This window comes from Mugil cephalus, chromosome 22, assembly GCF_022458985.1.
Source record: "Mugil cephalus isolate CIBA_MC_2020 chromosome 22, CIBA_Mcephalus_1.1, whole genome shotgun sequence".
NCBI classification, from domain to species: domain Eukaryota; kingdom Metazoa; phylum Chordata; class Actinopteri; order Mugiliformes; family Mugilidae; genus Mugil; species Mugil cephalus.
Window position 1 is genome coordinate 7,688,824 of NC_061791.1, and position 18,307 is coordinate 7,707,130.

Sequence of the window (18,307 nt, forward strand, 5' to 3'; positions counted from 1 at the left end):
AAGAAAAGGTGAAAGACGTAAACAGAAGAGACAAACGGAGCTTGGCATTCTCCAGTTGTTTGAGAAGGAGGGACAGAAATGGATGGAGATGAAGAAAAACTATGATGAGAAGACGGCAGATGAAATGAAAAAGAATGTAAAGAAAACAGAGAAGTTAATGGCAGAGATTGATGCACCCTTTTCACATGTAGTTCCAGTACAGAGACCTCCGCCGTATAAGAAGGAGATGGAGCTCAGGGAAGTTTATCCTCAACTTCCGGTAATTAGTCAAGAGGGCAATTACCACATTAAGAATGAGGCTGAGCAGGTTATAGAAGTGGGGAAAGCAGAGACAACTATTAGGATGTATCCAAGTACAAAAAGTAAAAAGCAAACGACACATTTGGAAACCGGAGGACGATTGAGAATTAAAAGGATGGATTTTGGAGAAGTGGAGGATCAGAGTGATGAAGAAGAAGCCATGGGAGGATATGATCCAGCAGTCAGAAGACTACTGGCCAGAGCGGAAAGAAGAGGAGGTAAAACAGGAAGAAGAATGGAACTGAGAGATGACAGTGAAGTTGAAAATGAAAGTGAAAATGATGACAGTGATGAAGATTTGGAAAGAGAGAGTCCTACTCTTTTGAAGTCTGCTAAGATAAAAACTGCTTATAGAGAAGAAGAAAGACGACAGATTTTAAGAGAAGTTGAAGAGAATATAGATCGATGCTGTAGATGTCTGGACAAATGCACTACACCAAAAGGAAGGAAGGCATTAGAAGACCAATTACAAGAACTGCAGATTCAGAAGAAAGAGTTGCGGAAAACAGGTTCCCAACAATTGGACAAGGAATATGAACTGCGTTCACGGAAAGAGAAGAAGCCGGGTAAGATGTGTCCAGTTGTCATAAGAGGTCAGAACTTGGAGTATAAACCTTGGCAGAGTACTGACATGTCAGATATACTTGAAAAGTTACCTACTCTTCAAGATGGAGCACACCCTTGGATCTCAAAGTTGGAAGAAATCATGGTGGGGACGCAAGCTGCAGTAGGAGACATTAAGAGATTGCTGGCAAATATACTTGGGGTCCCAGCCATGGGGGAGATTTTGCAAAGAGCTGGATTAAACCGTTATGTGGAAACTGCTGTAAATGATTCAGAGCTGTTTGCAGCAAATAGAGGTCGAGTATGGAGAGCATTGAAAGATACATTTCCAACAAATATACACCCTGATAACATTCTCATTGAGCCACTGGGACAGGAAGAAAATCCGAGAGCCTATGTGTCAAGAGCCTATCAGGTGTGGAGAAATGTCACAGGAAACGATCCAGAGGAGAGCCAAATGGAGCAATCAATTTTGCGAGCCAAGATACAGAAGGGGCTACCTCTACCAGTGCGGAGTAAATTGGCAGAAGTGGTTGGTCTTGGAAATATGGCGAAGGGTGTATATACAGACCATGTAGCACATCAAGTGGACCTGTATAGAAAGAAGGAGTATGATCAGAAGGAACAAGATCAAGAAACTCTTCGGAAACTCAATCAAATACAATTGGTGGATAACAAGAAGAAGGAGAAGAAGCAGGCTTTAGTTTTACAGAGCCAGCCTGAACAAAATCAATCGTCTCCACAATTGCAGCCAAACCAGGTCCAGTTTCAATCACCTCAACCGTCCCCAGTGGTCCCTGTTGTTTATAACACACAACCAACTCTTGGCCAGCTGCAAATATGGAGAGGAAGAGGTCGAGGAACCTTTGGAAGAGGAAGAGGAAACTCTAATTTCCAACAGTTCTCAGAAGTGTGTTATAACTGTGGACAGTTTGGACACTTTGCTCGTGAATGTGGTAGACCAGGAGGAAATTTTCGAGGAAACTTCAGGGGAAATGCGAGAGGAGGATTCAGAGGTCAGCAATTGATCATCCGGGGACCGGCGAACCCTTATAGGGGTCCAGAGCAAGGATTTTAGGGGTGCCCGGAGAATTCGAAAGGGGGGTGTCAGCTGGTAGTGTCAGGGCCGGAACAAGATCCAACAATAATGGTGACAGTAAATAATAGACCATTAGAAGTGATGGTAGATAGTGGAGCGGCTTTCACCTGTATTCGGCCTGAAGATGCTATACACCTCCCTATGTCTGGTCAATTGATACGGACGATCGGGTTTGAGGGAGTGAAACAGCTGGTACCTCTTACAAAACCAATTGAGCTCTGTTACAAAAATCAAAAGACTACAATACCTATATTGGTTTCAGAACACACACCGATTGCACTGTTAGGAAGAGATGCTTTGTGCAGATTGAAGTGTGTTATAAAGTGTACACCCGACGGCTGTTTGGTGGAGATGCCATCTGATACTGCTTACCAACTATTGATGACAACAGATGTTGAGGCCTCTTCAGTATACTGGATTGGAGATCTTAGTGCAGAGTTTTTGGAACCTGTTAAATTGTGGGAGAAGTTTATTGTAGCAAATATGCCTGATGCAAGACTTCCAGACTATTTGCTTCATTGTACGCTCAAGTATTTTAAGGACGCTGCCCAGTCAAATTGTGAGGAGTGGATAAGTAATCAACCAAAAGAAGTTGAACTCACCTCGTCTTGTATAATTTTGGGACCACAAGGAGCAGCAATGATGGTTGATATGAATGAATATGTGAGCGAAGAATATAAAATCAAAGAGAGTGTACCACATGTGACCTTGAGGGTGTCTGAAGAATATGAACAGAAACATATAGGAGAAATGATGGCGGAAGCAGTAATAGCTGTTTTTGCACCAGTAGAGGGGAATTCTGCCATCTGGAAGAGTGAGGATCAGCGGTTTGTCAAGATTATGATATCTGCTCAAGGACATGGGCGACCACAAGTTGTCCAAATGACACATGAAGCGATATGTGGGGTTGAAATGGACGCAGACGTTTTGAGGAGAGAAATGTTACAGCAAGTACCTGAATGTTTGTGGTCTCGATACAGTACTGATATTGGTCTTGTTAAATCAGCTCAACCAGTGAAAGTGGAACTTAGACCTGGAACCAGACCTCCTTGGAAGAATCAGTATCCACTGAAAGAAGAGGCAGTTCAAGGGATTGAACCACAGATTGAAGGACTTCTGAGAGCAGATGTGTTGAAGATAACTCAAAATCCTATAAGCAATACGCCATTGTTGCCTTTACAGAAACCAGACGATTCCTATCGCATGGTTCATGATTTGAGATTTGTGAACGAAGTAGTAGCCGATTTTCCAGCAGAAGTGCCAGATCCGCATACTTTGTTAGCTCAAATTCCCCCAAATGCTACACATTTTACAGTATTGGATTTATGTGGTGCATTTTTCAGTGTTCCACTGAGCGTAGAAAGTCAGGGTTTGTTTGGGTTCACATACAAGGGACAGTTTTATGAGTACCAAAGGTTGCCACAGGGATTTAAACATAGTCCTCATATTTTCAATAAAGTATTGAAAGATGATTTGGCAGGACTAGATCAAAAATTAAAAAGTACAGTGGTTCAATATGTAGATGACATTATTATTTGTTCACCAGATAAGGAAACATGTCATGAAGACTCAATTAAGCTGTTGCAGATTTTGGCAGAAAATGGTCACAAGGTTTCACAGAAGAAGTTGCAATATTGTCAGGAGAAGGTAGTTTATTTGGGTCAAACAATAACACAGGGCCACAAAAGTATTTCTGACAGTCATTTAGAGGCTATTCGAAAGGCTCCAAAGCCCCGAACAGTCAGGGAGATGATGACATTCCTCGGTATCACTGGTTACTCTTCAGCATGGATTGAAGATTATGCAAGTTTGACAGGACCTTTAAGGGCTATGATTAAAGATACTGGGAGTACTCAACTTCATTGTAATCTTCTCTGGACACAGGATGGTTTATTAGCCTTTGAAACAATTAAACAGAGGTTACAAGAAGCTCCAGCGTTAGCCCTTCCAGACTATTCTAAGAATTTTCTGTTGTATGTATCTACCTCAGCTGGAGGAAAATATGCATGTGCAGTTCTTTGTCAGCCAACAGGTACAGGGACCAGTCCTCAACCTATTTCATATTATTCTACTGCTTACTCAGATGTCGAACTTGGACTACCACTGTGTTATAGAGCAATGGTGGGAGTCTATTTAATGTATGACAAAGCATCTTCGGTCACGATGGGATATCCAGTGACAATTCTTACTCATCATAGTCTTAGAAATCTTTTGAACTATGGCAGGTATACGTTGACCATGCCTAGACTTAGAGACTATAATAGGCTTTTAGAACAAGAGGATGTCACATTAGTCAGATGTGTTACGATAAATCCAGCTGAGAATTTGCCAACTCCAGAAGATGGTGAACCACATGATTGTGTTCAAGAAGCAGAGAAATATTCGAGACTGAGGTCAGATTTGCAAGCTCTTCCATTGCATGAGGCAGATTTAGAGTATTGGACTGATGGGTCCTGTTATCGTGTGGGAGATAATTTGAGTGCTGGTTATGCGGTGGTAAAAGCCCAGGGAACAGGTTTTGTTGTTGAGAAAGCGGAAGTGGTACCGCAGCCTGCATCAGCGCAGCTTGCTGAATTGGTGGGGTTAACTGAAGCATGTCTTTTAGCGGAAGGCAAGCGTGTGACGATCTATACAGATTCTGCATATGCTCATAATGTGTGTCATTTGTTTGGATCGGTATGGAAAAATCGAGGGTTTAAGAAAACAGATGGTTCCCCAATACAGCATCACACTCAGATAATGAAACTTCTCCATGCTATGATGAAACCTAAAGAAATAGCAATAGCTAAATGTGCAGCACATAAGAAGGATGTGTCAAGAGTCACTCAGGGTAATAAAGCGGCTGATGAGGCTGCAAAAGCAGTGACAGGAGCTGAGAAGTTGGGTAAAGTTTTCTTGGTCACACATGAAGTAGATTTGGAGGATAAGATTACAGTGAGAGATGTGGTCTTAATGCAGGAAGCTGTCTCTGAGGTGGATAAACAGTTGTGGGTAGATCGAGGGGCAACACAGGATTCTACTGGTCTTTGGAGAAATCATGAGGGACTGATAGTAGCACCTCCAGACCTGTTGGGATTGATGATTCAGGAAGCACATGGCTTAGCCCATGTTGCAAGGGGGGAAGTTAGGAGGAAGATTATAAAAGAGTATGGATTTTGGGCACCATATTTGCTTGAGCAAATTGATTATGTTATAAGCAGGTGCACTATCTGTCTGAAAAATAATGTTCGGAGGGGTATGATGGTTCCCCCAGGTCATATTCCAACGCCAAGGGGTCCAATGCGTGAGTTGGTGGTGGATTTTGTTGATATGATAAAACCAGTGGGAGGTAAGAGGTACATGTTGGTCGTCGTGGATAGATTTTCACGATGGCCTGAGGCTTGTCCAACTAAGCGAAAGGATGCTCAGTCAGTTGCCAAGTTTCTGTGCAGGGAGGTCATAAGCAGGTGGGGACTTCCTGATCGAATATCTTCGGATAACGGGAAGGAGTTTGTGGATAAAACTGTGAAATTGATTTTACAGAAATTGGGTATTAAACAGCGTCTTGGGGCAGTATATCATCCACAGAGTCAAGGGATTTGTGAAAAGATGAATGGTGTCTTGAAAAATCGTATTGTCAAAATCTGTCAACATACGGGTCTAAATTGGATAACAGCACTTCCGTTAGCATTGATGGTGTGTCGCTCCAGTGAGTTGCGTGATTTACACTTGACTCCTCATGAGTTGATTACAGGCAGACGGATGCCAACACCTTGTTTGCGTACGAGTGGAAAGGGACCAAGTTTAGCTCTCTTAGAAGATGAGATGCGAGCATACGTTACATACATGGCTGCCCTCCATAAAAAAATATCCACATATGTTTCTGACAGGCAGAGTCAAGAAGAGGCGCAGGAGAGACTTGGGGGGCAAAAAAGGGGGACGGTTCAACCTGGAGATAAGGTGTTTGTAAAGGTGTTTAGAAGGAAATGGTACAACGAACGTCGTGAAGGACCATTTGAAGTTGTTCGTAGCACTGGGACTGCAGTTCAGGTTAAAGGGTCTCCAACTTGGTATCATTTATCCCACTGTGTTAGAGCACCAGAAGAAGTGTCACCCCCAGAGTATCAAGAGGAGGAAGATTCAGAAGAGCAAGATGGAGTTGTACAGGTTAGAGATGAGGTTGATGATCTTGTTCATGATTTTGATGATGCCACAGGTGACTCTTCAGTTAATGAACAAGGAGAAAGATTTAGTAATATTGACTTCCAACACGCCCCAGAGACTGAAAAGCCTAACACGAGGGAAAATAAAACACCAGAGATTACAGAGGACAGTAATGCCGCGTCAGGACAATTGGGAGGTCCAGTCGAACAAAGAAGTTCAAGGCCACCTAGAAGAAGGGTTAAACCACAACGGTATGAAGACTAGTGTGGAAGCGGCTTTGGGAGAATCGGTTCAGTTACCATGTAAGTGTGGAAGGTTGAACACCGGTAGAGACAGTTCTTTAAAATGGGAAAACAACCGTGGTGAAGATGTGGCTTTAAGAGGGCCTGAAGTTGATGCCATACCCTCCAGTGAAAGGAAGTATGTTCTGGTTAATGACATGTGGTGGTTGACTGTTAGGGGAGATTGTTCACTTTTCTTACATAATGTCACATGGGGTGATTTAGGGGAATATACATGTACTTATTTGGAGCCACAGTTTAAGTTTGTTTTACCTCAGAAGGATTGGATAGGGGGTAATGTAACTCGTAAGGTAATGCTAACATTAAAGGGCTTGCAGACTCTTGAAGTTTCAACGGTGACTGGAGAAGTTCAGAAGGTATTTAGTACAGGGACCACTACGAGGATAATTAGTGTACAAACAGAGCATGATCTAGTCTCAGAAACTACTAAGAGTGTCAATACGCCGGCTCAAGTGACCAATTCAGTTTCTGTTTTTGTCACTTCTAAGAGCTCTGTGAATGAGGTAGCAGCTGATGCCACTGAGACAGTGATTGGGTCTTTAACAATTACAAAATCTGTAGAAAGAATACAGGACCAAGATGTGACAATCTTGAGGTCTAAACAGATAGATGAGGGTGATGCCTTTTTGAGTTTTGATGAGACATCAGAAGATTTGTTTGAACCTCATCGAGCAATACAGAAGAGGGAAGCACGTTGGAAGGCATTTGGTTTTGATTCTAAGGCATTACAAATTCCAGACTTGTGGGCAAGTAGAAATTTGTGGTTCCAACAGTTGACTCATTCTGTTAGATCAGTGAGGAAAATAGAGGGTCCATGTGTGGTGAGAATTCCAGCACCTGGCACATGGCCTTCGATTTTAGAAGCAATACCGGAACCATTGACTTCTAAATGTCAGTTCTATGCATTATCTTGGTTGTTATATCATCAGCAATCACAAACAGATAACATTATGACTTTGTCAGTAAACCTCTTTAAACCTAAATTTACCTGTTTGTGGTTGGTAGATTTACCTTATATGAATTTATTCGGTCCTAATGAGAAAATGACAACGGCAAAACCTGATGCGATGGAAGTGACACCAGTAAGGTCTACGAACTGTTTTTGTTCAAATAATACGTATAATGGTCCCGGGATGTTTATGGGGATATCTGATTGTGACAAATATATGATGCATTTTGGAAAGCGTGACCATAAAGCTGTTGATGATCTATATACAGTGACTTTCTATGCTCCAGATCATAGACAGAGCAGGACTTTGATTGTGGAGAATCAGATTTTGCCAGGAAATGTGACCATGGGAAACTTCAAAGATCTTTGGTGGGTCTGTGATGATAAAGCATATATATTCTTACCATATGGGTGGACAGGATGTTGTTATTTGGCAAGGCTGAAACTTCCATATGAGGTTTTTACTTTGCAGAAGGGACATGCACCTGATGAGGTTCAACCTGATGTTACTCTTAGAAGTAGGGAAAAAAGGGAATTGGCACAGTTTCATACTATGAGAGCTTTTCACTGGAGGATAAGTTTAGCAGAAAAGTGGGGTCTAGGATTATTTCCATGGTATGGTGTGACGTTTTTGGCAGATCATATTGATAATATTACATATACTCTACAGTCTTTTGCAAATGAGACCATGGTAGGTTTTGAATATTTGACAAATACGCAGAAAAGTCATCGATTGACGTTGTTAAAACATGATATGGCTCTTGACTATATTTTGGCTAAACAAGGAGGTCTTTGTGTGGCCTTAAATTTAACTGGGGATGCCTGTTATACTTTGATTCCTGATAATTCAGACAATATGACAAGTGTCATAGATGCATTGAGGAACATCAGAGATGCGTTTGGTCCATCAAAGGGAGCTGGATGGTCTGCGAATGCCTGGTTGCAGGAGAAATTCGGTCCAATGGGAGCAATCCTGGCCCAGATTTCAACAGCAGTTGTTTTATCCTTATGTTTAATGTTTTGTTTTTGTACATTGGTGTTGACTTTTGCAAAGGCTATGATATTGAAGTGGGTTGGAGTCGTGATGCCTGGAAATCAAGTTCAGATGCCATTATTAAATAAAAATGATGAGGGAGAGTATGATGAGGAAATCAGTGTAGAAGGACACCTGATGGAGATGTACCCATTTTGAAGATTGTATTTAGTTATGAGTTATTTTATAGTCTTATATCAAAGTGGGTCATAGTTAAGGGTGATTTAATGTGTGTTGATGTTTGTTTTTGAATGTATTGTTTCTATTTGTTTTAATGTTTGCAAAGATACTGGTGTGCTGTCTTTTCTCCACTTAGAAGGATATTGAAGGAGGATCACTGCAAGAAGCTGGTTCGGGAATGAAGGACCCTGAACTAGGACACTGTGATGAAGCTTCGCAGTGCCAGTGGGAAACGAATGGAGCAAAGCGGACAAGAATCACAGTGCAACATACTTTTGTTTTGTCAATATTGTAATGAATGTAATGGAGTTATGTGTTTGTTAAGAAAGTGGATGTATTGGAACCTCAGTTGTTTCTTTTTGTTTTCGGGGTGTTTAAGGAAAGTAATGCTAGGAAGGGAAAGGTCCAATGGAGGGTCCGATGGGTCGACCAGCCTGATGTTGGATATGGTTTTGATTTATTTTCTGAGGTATCCATATATATACTCTGCTTAAGATATTTCCCTATATAAATTTTAGAAATCCTTCTTTTTTAGTAGGCTTGGAGTACTACTGTGTGGTCGCCTAAGGCAGAGGGGCCGTGAGAGAATTTCCTGTCTTGTTTCAAAGATGAACATTTTAAGAAAGATGACTGTCTGATAGGTTTTCGCTCTCACACTCCATGAATTTGTTGTATTGTTAAGAGTTGTGCTATAGTTGGCACATGTAGGAGGAACATGTATTTATGTTGTAACAGTGAATATGTGCTGTTTTTTGTTGGTCGAGACTCTAGGAGCCTCGAAGGGGGGAAATATGTAGTATATGGTCCTCTCCATTCGTTCTCAGTGTTTGTTTCCTTTTTTGGGGATGTCTATATAAAGTTTAAAGGTTAAAAGGTGATGTATCAGTTGTCAGTCCATAAAACTGCTAGACCTTGTAAGGAGACAAGTTTTGTTTGTGAATGGGGGTTCTTGGGGATAAGAACCATATATAAGGGGTCTGTAGGAGCTGAATGGCAGAGAGGATTCGACGATTGGCCAGAAGCTCTCTCAGATTCGGCTGTGATTTTTGACATTGTTCTTTCTCGTAAATAAACCTCTTTAAATGCAAGATAAGACTTGTCAGCGGTGATCACTTCTTTCTTCAGCACATCAATATACAACAGATGTATTTACACAAAGTATCGGATCGGTATCGCCATTACCAGCCTGAATTTTATACAGGGGTCTTCAACGTTTGTCAGGCCAAGGACCCGCAAACCGATGGAGAGATTAAGTAGGGACCCCCTACCTACTATATCTGCTCTATATTAAACTTGCTAGTGATATTTATAAATATACATTATTATCATCATTTTGCATTCAATATTAAGCTATTCCTTATCCCTTTACTAAAATATGCCGGATTCATGTTAATGTACATTTAACGTATTTTAATTTGTGTTGGGAAAACTAAAAAACAAATGTCCAATCAACCAAAGATTTTGCGACCCTCCCTGCAGTGCCTCCGCGGGCCCCCTAGGGGTCGCAGACCCCCTCTTGAAGACCCATGCAGTATCGGATCAGGAAGGAAACTGCGGTACCGAACATCACTAGTGCACACACAGTCGCATGCTTGCACGCAAAGAAATACACACATATTCAGGCTCAGTAAATCACCGTGAGTGATTTTCACATTAGACTGCAACCCTTCACCGGCTCTCCTGTGACTACACTTTATCGGAAGTGCTCTCACACACACTTTGCACTCCTCCTATCATGTTCCTCTTCAACATCGCTTCCACTCCGAGAGCTGCTGTTGGACTGCTGCAGGCAGAGAATATATACATCTATATATCCCCAATGTCACCTGCACCGAGGATAGATCTGCCCGGCGAACTGGAGTTTCAAGCCTTAAGAGCATAATCCTGTTAATAAAATGTCTTTGGAACCGTGGCGGTGTCCATTTAAGAAAATGTGGGTATTAGATGAAGTTGACCCGGGGTGAACACCTCGGCAGAGAGTGCTTTGTCGTGTTTGTCTGACCTTGCGAAGACGTAGAGTATGCTCTCGGCTCGGTAACAAAAAAAAAAAGACGATAAAAGAAAGAACGCGGTGGAGCTGATATGCAAATTTCCTCGTAATTGTTTAATAGGGCAAAGTGATAGAATGAAAAAGACTATTAGGTGCTGAAAGATGGAAATCAGTGCTAAGGAGAGAACGGTGGTAAAAGGGGCCTTTTGTATTTTCAAAGCAAACGATGCCAATCAGGCTAACGACCTAGAATGAAACCTTTTTCCGAAAGTTTGAAGTGAGTAATGTGTGCACGTGCCTGTGTTACAATGTCTTCACATTTATCTGACAAGTAGCATTTGTCCTTGTTCTCTAAAGCCCCAGCTTTGTCTGGGATTATTAGGCTCAGAGATGAATGCTTGTTTTGCTTTGAATACTTCGGGCATATGTTTCTACTGTCTATATTTATGGATTCCCTCCCTACACAATCATTCAATAAATAGTTTAAGAAGCTGTACTGGCGTCGAAGGCAGGCATAAATATCTTTTGTCAATTATATACTGCCTCTAAATGCTTAAAGTACACGTTCCAGGCAGTTGTTAATTGCTAAAATCCTAATCAGTGCAGCTTCTAACTTACTAATAGGTCTCTTGAGTTATTGTGCACATAAGAAAAGAGCGACGGGGCAGCTTAAAGCTCCCCATAATGTTTTGGCATGAAATAAATTATAGATATTCAGACTCGAATGATGTCTTCTGTGACTCTGGAGCAGCTTTGTCAAATCTTATTGGATCATCTGAGTGAGAGCCTTTAGAAAAGAAAAAAAAGTGGTTCTGGTGTTATTGTAGAAGCAAAAGCGATATCTAAAAGGCCCAGTCTGCCCTACAGGCTGGGAGATTAAGACCCCAGGTTTAACCAAGAATTCTACAGAGGGGAATCAAGAAAAGTGACGGTTTAAACACCTTGAATACGACTTATTAGAAGTCAGGATATGATGGCCTCCGCTGCTTCAGTTTCAACCATTCCCCCTGAAATCACATTAATAGTTTCTTTGTTATTGAAATAAAAGAGAGTCCTTTGGGAAAATATGTGAATATGTGAGCCCTTTTTTTTTTTGTCTCCGCCGTGGGCCATGTTGTGTTTGTGTTTGACTGACAGCAGCGGGCAGGCTGCCAGAGCGCCGATACGCCGCAGGGAACGAGGGTAAAGTAGGTAAACAAACTTGCGCTGTAGCCTACGTGTCATGGGAAGACTGTAGCTGGGAATTTGAATGGGCGAGGGGGGGGGCACGCTAGAATCTGAGTGGACCAATGCGACATCTGCAAATACTTCAGCATGCCGTTTAATACGCTGCAAGTGAGCAGCTTATTAGCCACCTACACCGTGTGGAGAGAAGAAAGAATGCTATTTAATTTAAGTGGGACTTTAAGGAACTCAGTGCGCAAACCTCCATTCAGGGACCGCACCCTTGTGCAAATACCTGCATATTATGTACATTCCTGAAGTGACAGTCGCTTTTTTACATTATAAGATGGCAGCTAACTTGTTCCTTCCTTACGTACTTGTTTCTTACTTATCTGTCTGATAAGACAAAGCAGGTACAAAAGCAAATGTGATACGAATGTGATAAAAAGAAGGGATATATATTCAAAGGCCGGAAAAGTAATTTCTCCTACAAAATTGGATCTGATAAGGGCCAAGTTGTTGTATCATGACACTTCATTTCAGCTAAATATATATAGTACAGCATGCAGCATCCTCTGGTATAGTTGGTCAAGGCTTCATCTTACAGCAAGATATACCACAACTACCTCAGGTTAAAATCGAGATGGAAAGCTTGAAAACATGGAGTGGACCGTAACCCACTCTCTAGACATGATTTGAAAACCATCCCTAAGAAGGAAGATAATTTTCCCTCTGCTACACCCGCTCTCAAATGTAGGACTGTAGTTGTTGTTGTTGATGAGCCCTTATCTCCCTCAAAAACTAAAAAACAGAGGGATTATCAAGGAGAATCACCTAAAACGAGTTCAGGGAATGATGTGCGAAATCCTTTAAATCACAGTCTTTACATAAGAGCACCGTGTGATTGTGTGTGAGAGGGGGGGATACGAGCTACTCACTCGAGGACATCTCTGTTGAAGGGCTTCTTGCTGTTGCCGAGGAACTCTCCGATCATCTGTCGGCTCAGGCCCTTCCTCTGCAGCAGGAAGTGTGCCACGCCGATGGGCGTGTCCGGGATGAAGCCTCGCGAGATCAGGAACTGTAGGCCCTTGTCGGGGTTTCTGAGTTAAAAAAATAAAAAATAAAAAATGAAGAGAGAAAAAATAAAGTGAGCTGAACAGTAAGGACAGAGGATCTGCTGTGAAACATACCAAGCCACAGGTAGAAGCAGTAATGACTCATGTTAGCACTTAAGGGTATAAAAGGTATTAATGTGGCACAGATGGACACTAAGTTGCAAAGTTTTTTATTGTGGGAACTTAACGGCCATTAAAATAAATAATAAAAAATGATTTATCGTGGTAATTAGGCTCTTGGTCTGAAAACTGGTAGGTTGGGATCTCCCTGCGCGCACCTGCGTGTTGCTGGTCGGGCCTGATAAAGGGATAAAACACAAAGGGCAGAGTGTGTAATCAGTCCCTTGCTGAATCACAACATTCATTAAGAAGTAGGAAGAAGCTGCGGCTAAATTTAGCCGACAGTGTTAGACTCGCGCTGGCTGATTCGGGATGTCGCTTTGAATCCCCGTTCGTGTGCGAAGGCCTGACGTTCCTCTCAAGCCGAGTTTGTGGCAGTGGGACATACACAGTTAGCTCGGCTCTGACGTTCGTCTGCGCTTTAGTTTAATTGAGTGACATTTTGTTCTCTGATGTCAAGTTGCTTCAAGGTGATTTAAAGAGTGTACCAAAATGAACAGAAACCACTGCGTAGACCCAATCCACACTTTTATTAAACTACACAGACGTATCAATTCGGTATAGTTAGTGGCAATAACCAAAATTAGACTGAAATAATCACTGCATATCCCTCAAATGCTCCTGTTGGAACTTGTTACCAAATGTGTTGCTATTTCTACAGTTTTTTTTTTTTTGCAATTGCTGGCTTAACAGTATTTTACCTTGTATTATGTTATACAGGCATAACATTATGACCACCTTCCTAATATTGTGTAGGTCTCCCTTGTGGCTCCAAAACAGATGTGACCCCTCAGGGAATAGACATGGGCCTTCTGAGGGTGTCATATGGTGTCTGGTAACAGGATGTTGTTAGTGGGGGGCTTTGGGTCCTATGGGTGGAGGGGTGGGGCCCCTATGGATGAGGCTTGTTCTGGTATATCCAACAGATACTTGACCAGTTTCTGAGTTAAAACTGTTTTTGTGTGTGTGTCTGTGTCAGGCTGCATCCTGCTGGGGATGGCTGCTGACATTAAGGAGTGACATTGCTGTGGGGTAAGGGTGCCTTCTCTGGTCTAGGTGTCTAAGTAACACCCACACAAATGCCAGGTCTTAGAGCCACCCAGCGGGACATCGAAGACGGTCAATGTTATTCACTTCTCCTGTCAGTGGTCATAATGTTATGACTGATCAGTGTATATCAGAGTTTCCAATTGACTCGTTATTCTTTTTTCTTTTTATAAACATTTACTCCTTCATGGTATTTAGTATCTCATCTGTGTCTTTCTGTGATTTGTAGTCACATCTGCGAATTTGCTTTCAGCACATGTTTCATTCTTATCCCAGCTGCTCCAAGTGAAGACTTCCAAGCTCTCCTTTTTTGAAAGTGTGTTGTTGTTTTTTTTTTTTCGGTGGCTCCGTGTGCAGCTGTTCACATGCACAGTAGAGGGGAGAAAAGGCCTTTTTAATTCTGCGAGCTAAAGCATGACAAAACCACGGGCGGGGACCCCTTTCATTCACCGATACTTGCAAGTAGAGCAAGTCGATATGAACATCTGTATTGCTGAGCCACGAAGTGCACTTCCATTCAAACTGATTCGAGACCTCACAGGTTTCTGTGAATCGCCGTTTTCGAATGTCCCTGCCTATGATGATCAGGTGACTACATGCCAGAAGTTACTCATGTATAACAGGAGAGTAATAACTTAACTATTTATAACCCTATTAAAGGCAGATAGCTGCTGTAGGGAGGCTACCGCATTATTGTCACAGCTCCTAACGGTGTTTAAATGACAGACTTTACATAAGAGCACTGTGTGTGTGTATGTGTGTGTGTGTGCACCACAGCTAATGGGTTTAGTAAAGCATGGGCAGGACAGAGGGGAAGTGAAGGGAGGATAAAGGGCAGGATAGGAGGAGGAGGCTGGAAGAGGACCAGACAGAGCAGATGTGCAGGAATGAGAGCTCGGGCTCTCCCGAAAGCATCTGCTGCGACAGCCTCAGCTCGCTCTCAGCTTCTAACGCACCCCCTCAGCCGAAGGTGACATCTCGCCAAATGAATCTGGCGGATATCGCTCATTTGATGTTTGCCCAACAACAGACGGATCACACATGGCGATTATTATTCGCGATCGGGAGTGGATGGCGGGGTGAAGATTGGGAAATTGTGCAGGAGATTCAGATGAGTGTAGCAGAATGAGCAGGCTGTCCCCGTCCTACGGTTTGTTTGCGTGTTTAAACGCTGTAAAACTAATTTGCAGGTACACGTGCTTTTATCTTGGAAAATGTCACATTGTGGCTGGATGATGTTTCCATGCAATATAGTTTTAGGTGAAGAACATAAATGATAAACTTTGGACCTGGTCATACACTTAGCTTCCAAATCCTGCTCACACTATAATAACTGATGTGTTAGAAAATATGTGAAGGTCATATGCATGGGAAGCACTTTGTTTTTTGTTTTTTTGCATTACCGTAGTTCCTCTAATAGTGGCCAGGGCCTTTATCTACTCAGCCGGCCAGAACACCCGGCCATTATTGGAGGCATGCTTTTATTAGAGGGAGGCCTTTATTTCTAATTCCCTTTGTTTCATACTGGTACGTACCAATATATTTGCTCAGAGTTTTACCTACCATTTACTCTGCAATTTATTTATTTATATTTCACTTTAGCAGGTACACCATACAGGCAACAGCAGCTGGCCAGGACTAATAAACGCGTAAGCACAGGTGGTCAGAATAAATTACATAAATGTATCAATTTGAACTACCAAAAATAAACCGGTCAATTTATTGGGCAAATTAGTTTTTGTTCGTTTTTTTTAAACAACAGTACCTACACACATGAACATTTTCGTTCAGTGCATTGACTGTGTCTACTGGCTGAGTATCTGGCGCTTCCGGATGACGTCACGACGTAGGGGATGAGGTTAGCAGTTAGCTAACAGCTTATCGGTTTTGTTTTCTTATATATATAAAATGCAACTTTAATCAATTTATCCAGTCTATTTTCAGGATAAAATTTGTTAAATCCCTTTGCACCTACTATACAAATGAATGGACTGAACTCGAACTATTTTGACGTTTTCTTACTGTCATTTTGTATTTTGTGGAAAATTACAAATAAACATTTTATCGAGCTATCTCTTCCGAACATAACAACAACAAAAAAAAAAAGCTGAACGTGAAAGAAATCCCAACGTAACCAAATCTGACAGATCTGGTAGCGACGCCGGCCTTTATTTGTTCGTGTAAACCATGCACCGGCCATAATACGAGACCCGGATTTTAATTGAATACCGGCCCCACTATTAGAGGAAATACGGTATGTAAGTTCCCAGTTGTGACATTAAAAAAAAAAAAAAAAGAAAGAAAGATAAAGGAACAGGAAGAGATATCATTTAAAGCAGGTGGGTGGGCAGGAACGGTGCCAGACGAGAACCAGATGTCGCGCTAAAACGACAACTTCACAAATCAGCCGACACTTGTCTCCTCGTTGCGCCCACACATTTTTTTTTTCTTTAAACCTTTTTTTCGCTTCATCTTCGCGGACTGTCCCCTCATCATAAATACGCCCCTCTCTCGCCACCACCACCACGTCAAATTTTATCGGCCCTCTGTTTTATCGCCGGTGGACAGATGTGCAGTGGTCGCACCTCGGAAACCGTGTTTTACGACGCTCACGAGGGCTTAAGTGTCAGGCGCCGCGTGTTGCCCATTCCTCCACGAGCACGGTTCCATTACTGAACTTGAGATAGATTGATGACCGGTTAGCGGCCCCGTGCATTTCTCTGAGCGGAAACACGGCTGTGTGTTGTACCTGTAAAACGCTTCAAAAACCCTGAATCATTACACTAATGTGGACTCGCTGTTTCACCCGACCTGCTCTCGTCTGTCAAGGATTTGCTGATAAGGCAGCCGAGGCGGGAACACGATGATTTGGCTGCATTTCTTCTTCCTGAGGCTGGCGTGTGTGTTGCAGCGATTTGCATCTGAGGTGCACACCAGCTATATTAAGTTCCTACGCTTGCAAAATTGAGGTACGCGGGATTAAAAAACAAAAAGCACAATATGGCTGGAATTATCCTTTAAATATCCGAAGCAAATGAGGGTATAAAAAAAAAAAAAAGTGGTGGGTTCCAAGAGAAATTGGAAAGGCTCGCTCTGTTCGCCATCTGGATGTCAGAGTGTGTAATTATGTGCTGGGTCATTTAGCATTGAGGGCAGGATGTTAAAACAGGAAAGGTTTTTGCGTATGCCAAAAAAAAACAAGCACATACCGACGCACGAGTCGCGGTGGAGCTCTACCCTCCGGATCCCTCTAGAGGAGTCCGGCAAACTTCTCCGAGTTAATTAGCCTTGCCTGACATGTGTATTTAAATATCACTAAATCACACGCCTGTTCTTCACACTTCCCCCAGCATCACCGCGCTCTTGTGCCACCTATTCTTTAATTCATAAAGCTCCATTCGATGGTGCTCCATTTTCCTGCGCGATGGGGAGTCGATCCGGAGCCACCGCGAGCTGCTCTGATGCCTAATCAATGCCTTCCCTACGCTGGGATGTATGAGGGAGAAAAATGAATTAATGGGCTGCAGAACGGAGACGTATTAAATGGAAAAGTCATGCATACAAAAAGAGAAATCTGCTCAAGAATCTGTCATTAAAGTCCAAGGATTGAAGGTTTGGCCCTAGCTCCCTTGTGTGTGTGTGTGTGTGTGTGTGTGTGTGTGTGTGTGTGTGTGTGTGTGTGATGTCCTTGACACTCTCCTCACATAATGGAGTCATTGCCATTCCAGCCACACTAATGCTGGAAACTTCTATCAAGTGCTTCTTTCTCTCAGCCTTTTCCCCACGTCACCTTTTTGTGTCTCTTTTGCTCCTCCTCTCTCCACTCTCTCTTCACTCTGGCGAACGCACATGCACAAAACTTTCCTGTTTAATTTACTTCCCACCCCTCCTGTGCAAAGATTGTGCATCGACCTCCCGCTGCAAGAAAAACACACACACAAACTGAGATTTACCCAGCCTAACTGTGTGCATACGCGTCGAGCTTTTCTTGTTCGCATCATCAAGCAATACCCAAGTTTTAGCCCAAAGCAAACAGCCCTGTTTAAGATGCAAAGGATACACCAGCGCAGGTATTAAAGTGAGGATATGAACTGGTGGAACTAATAAGCCTCAAGCCCGATTGCCCTCTACTTTATATATATATATATATTATTTTTTTCTGCTATGCTTCCTCGTTTCTATCCCTCTCTTCCCTCCTAAGCCAAATTATTAAAAGTCAGCTTATCTTTCAAGGTGTTTGATCAGAGGTATGGGAAGCGGGTCTGCAAACACACGGCGAAACCTGTGAAACCTGTCATTCT

At 42.5% G+C, this 18,307-nt stretch overlaps 1 protein-coding gene across 2 annotated transcripts in view; it reads right to left on the minus strand.

Moving 5' to 3' along the window:
- The window catches only part of iqsec3a (IQ motif and Sec7 domain ArfGEF 3a), a 120,400-nt gene that overhangs the window by 31,674 nt on the left and 70,419 nt on the right, over positions 1–18,307 (minus strand). For both annotated transcript variants that reach the window (XM_047575125.1, XM_047575126.1), the window contains exon 5: positions 12,663–12,824. In XM_047575125.1, coding sequence (XP_047431081.1) covers positions 12,663–12,824 — 162 coding nt within the window. The remainder of the gene's footprint in view (positions 1–12,662; positions 12,825–18,307) is intronic.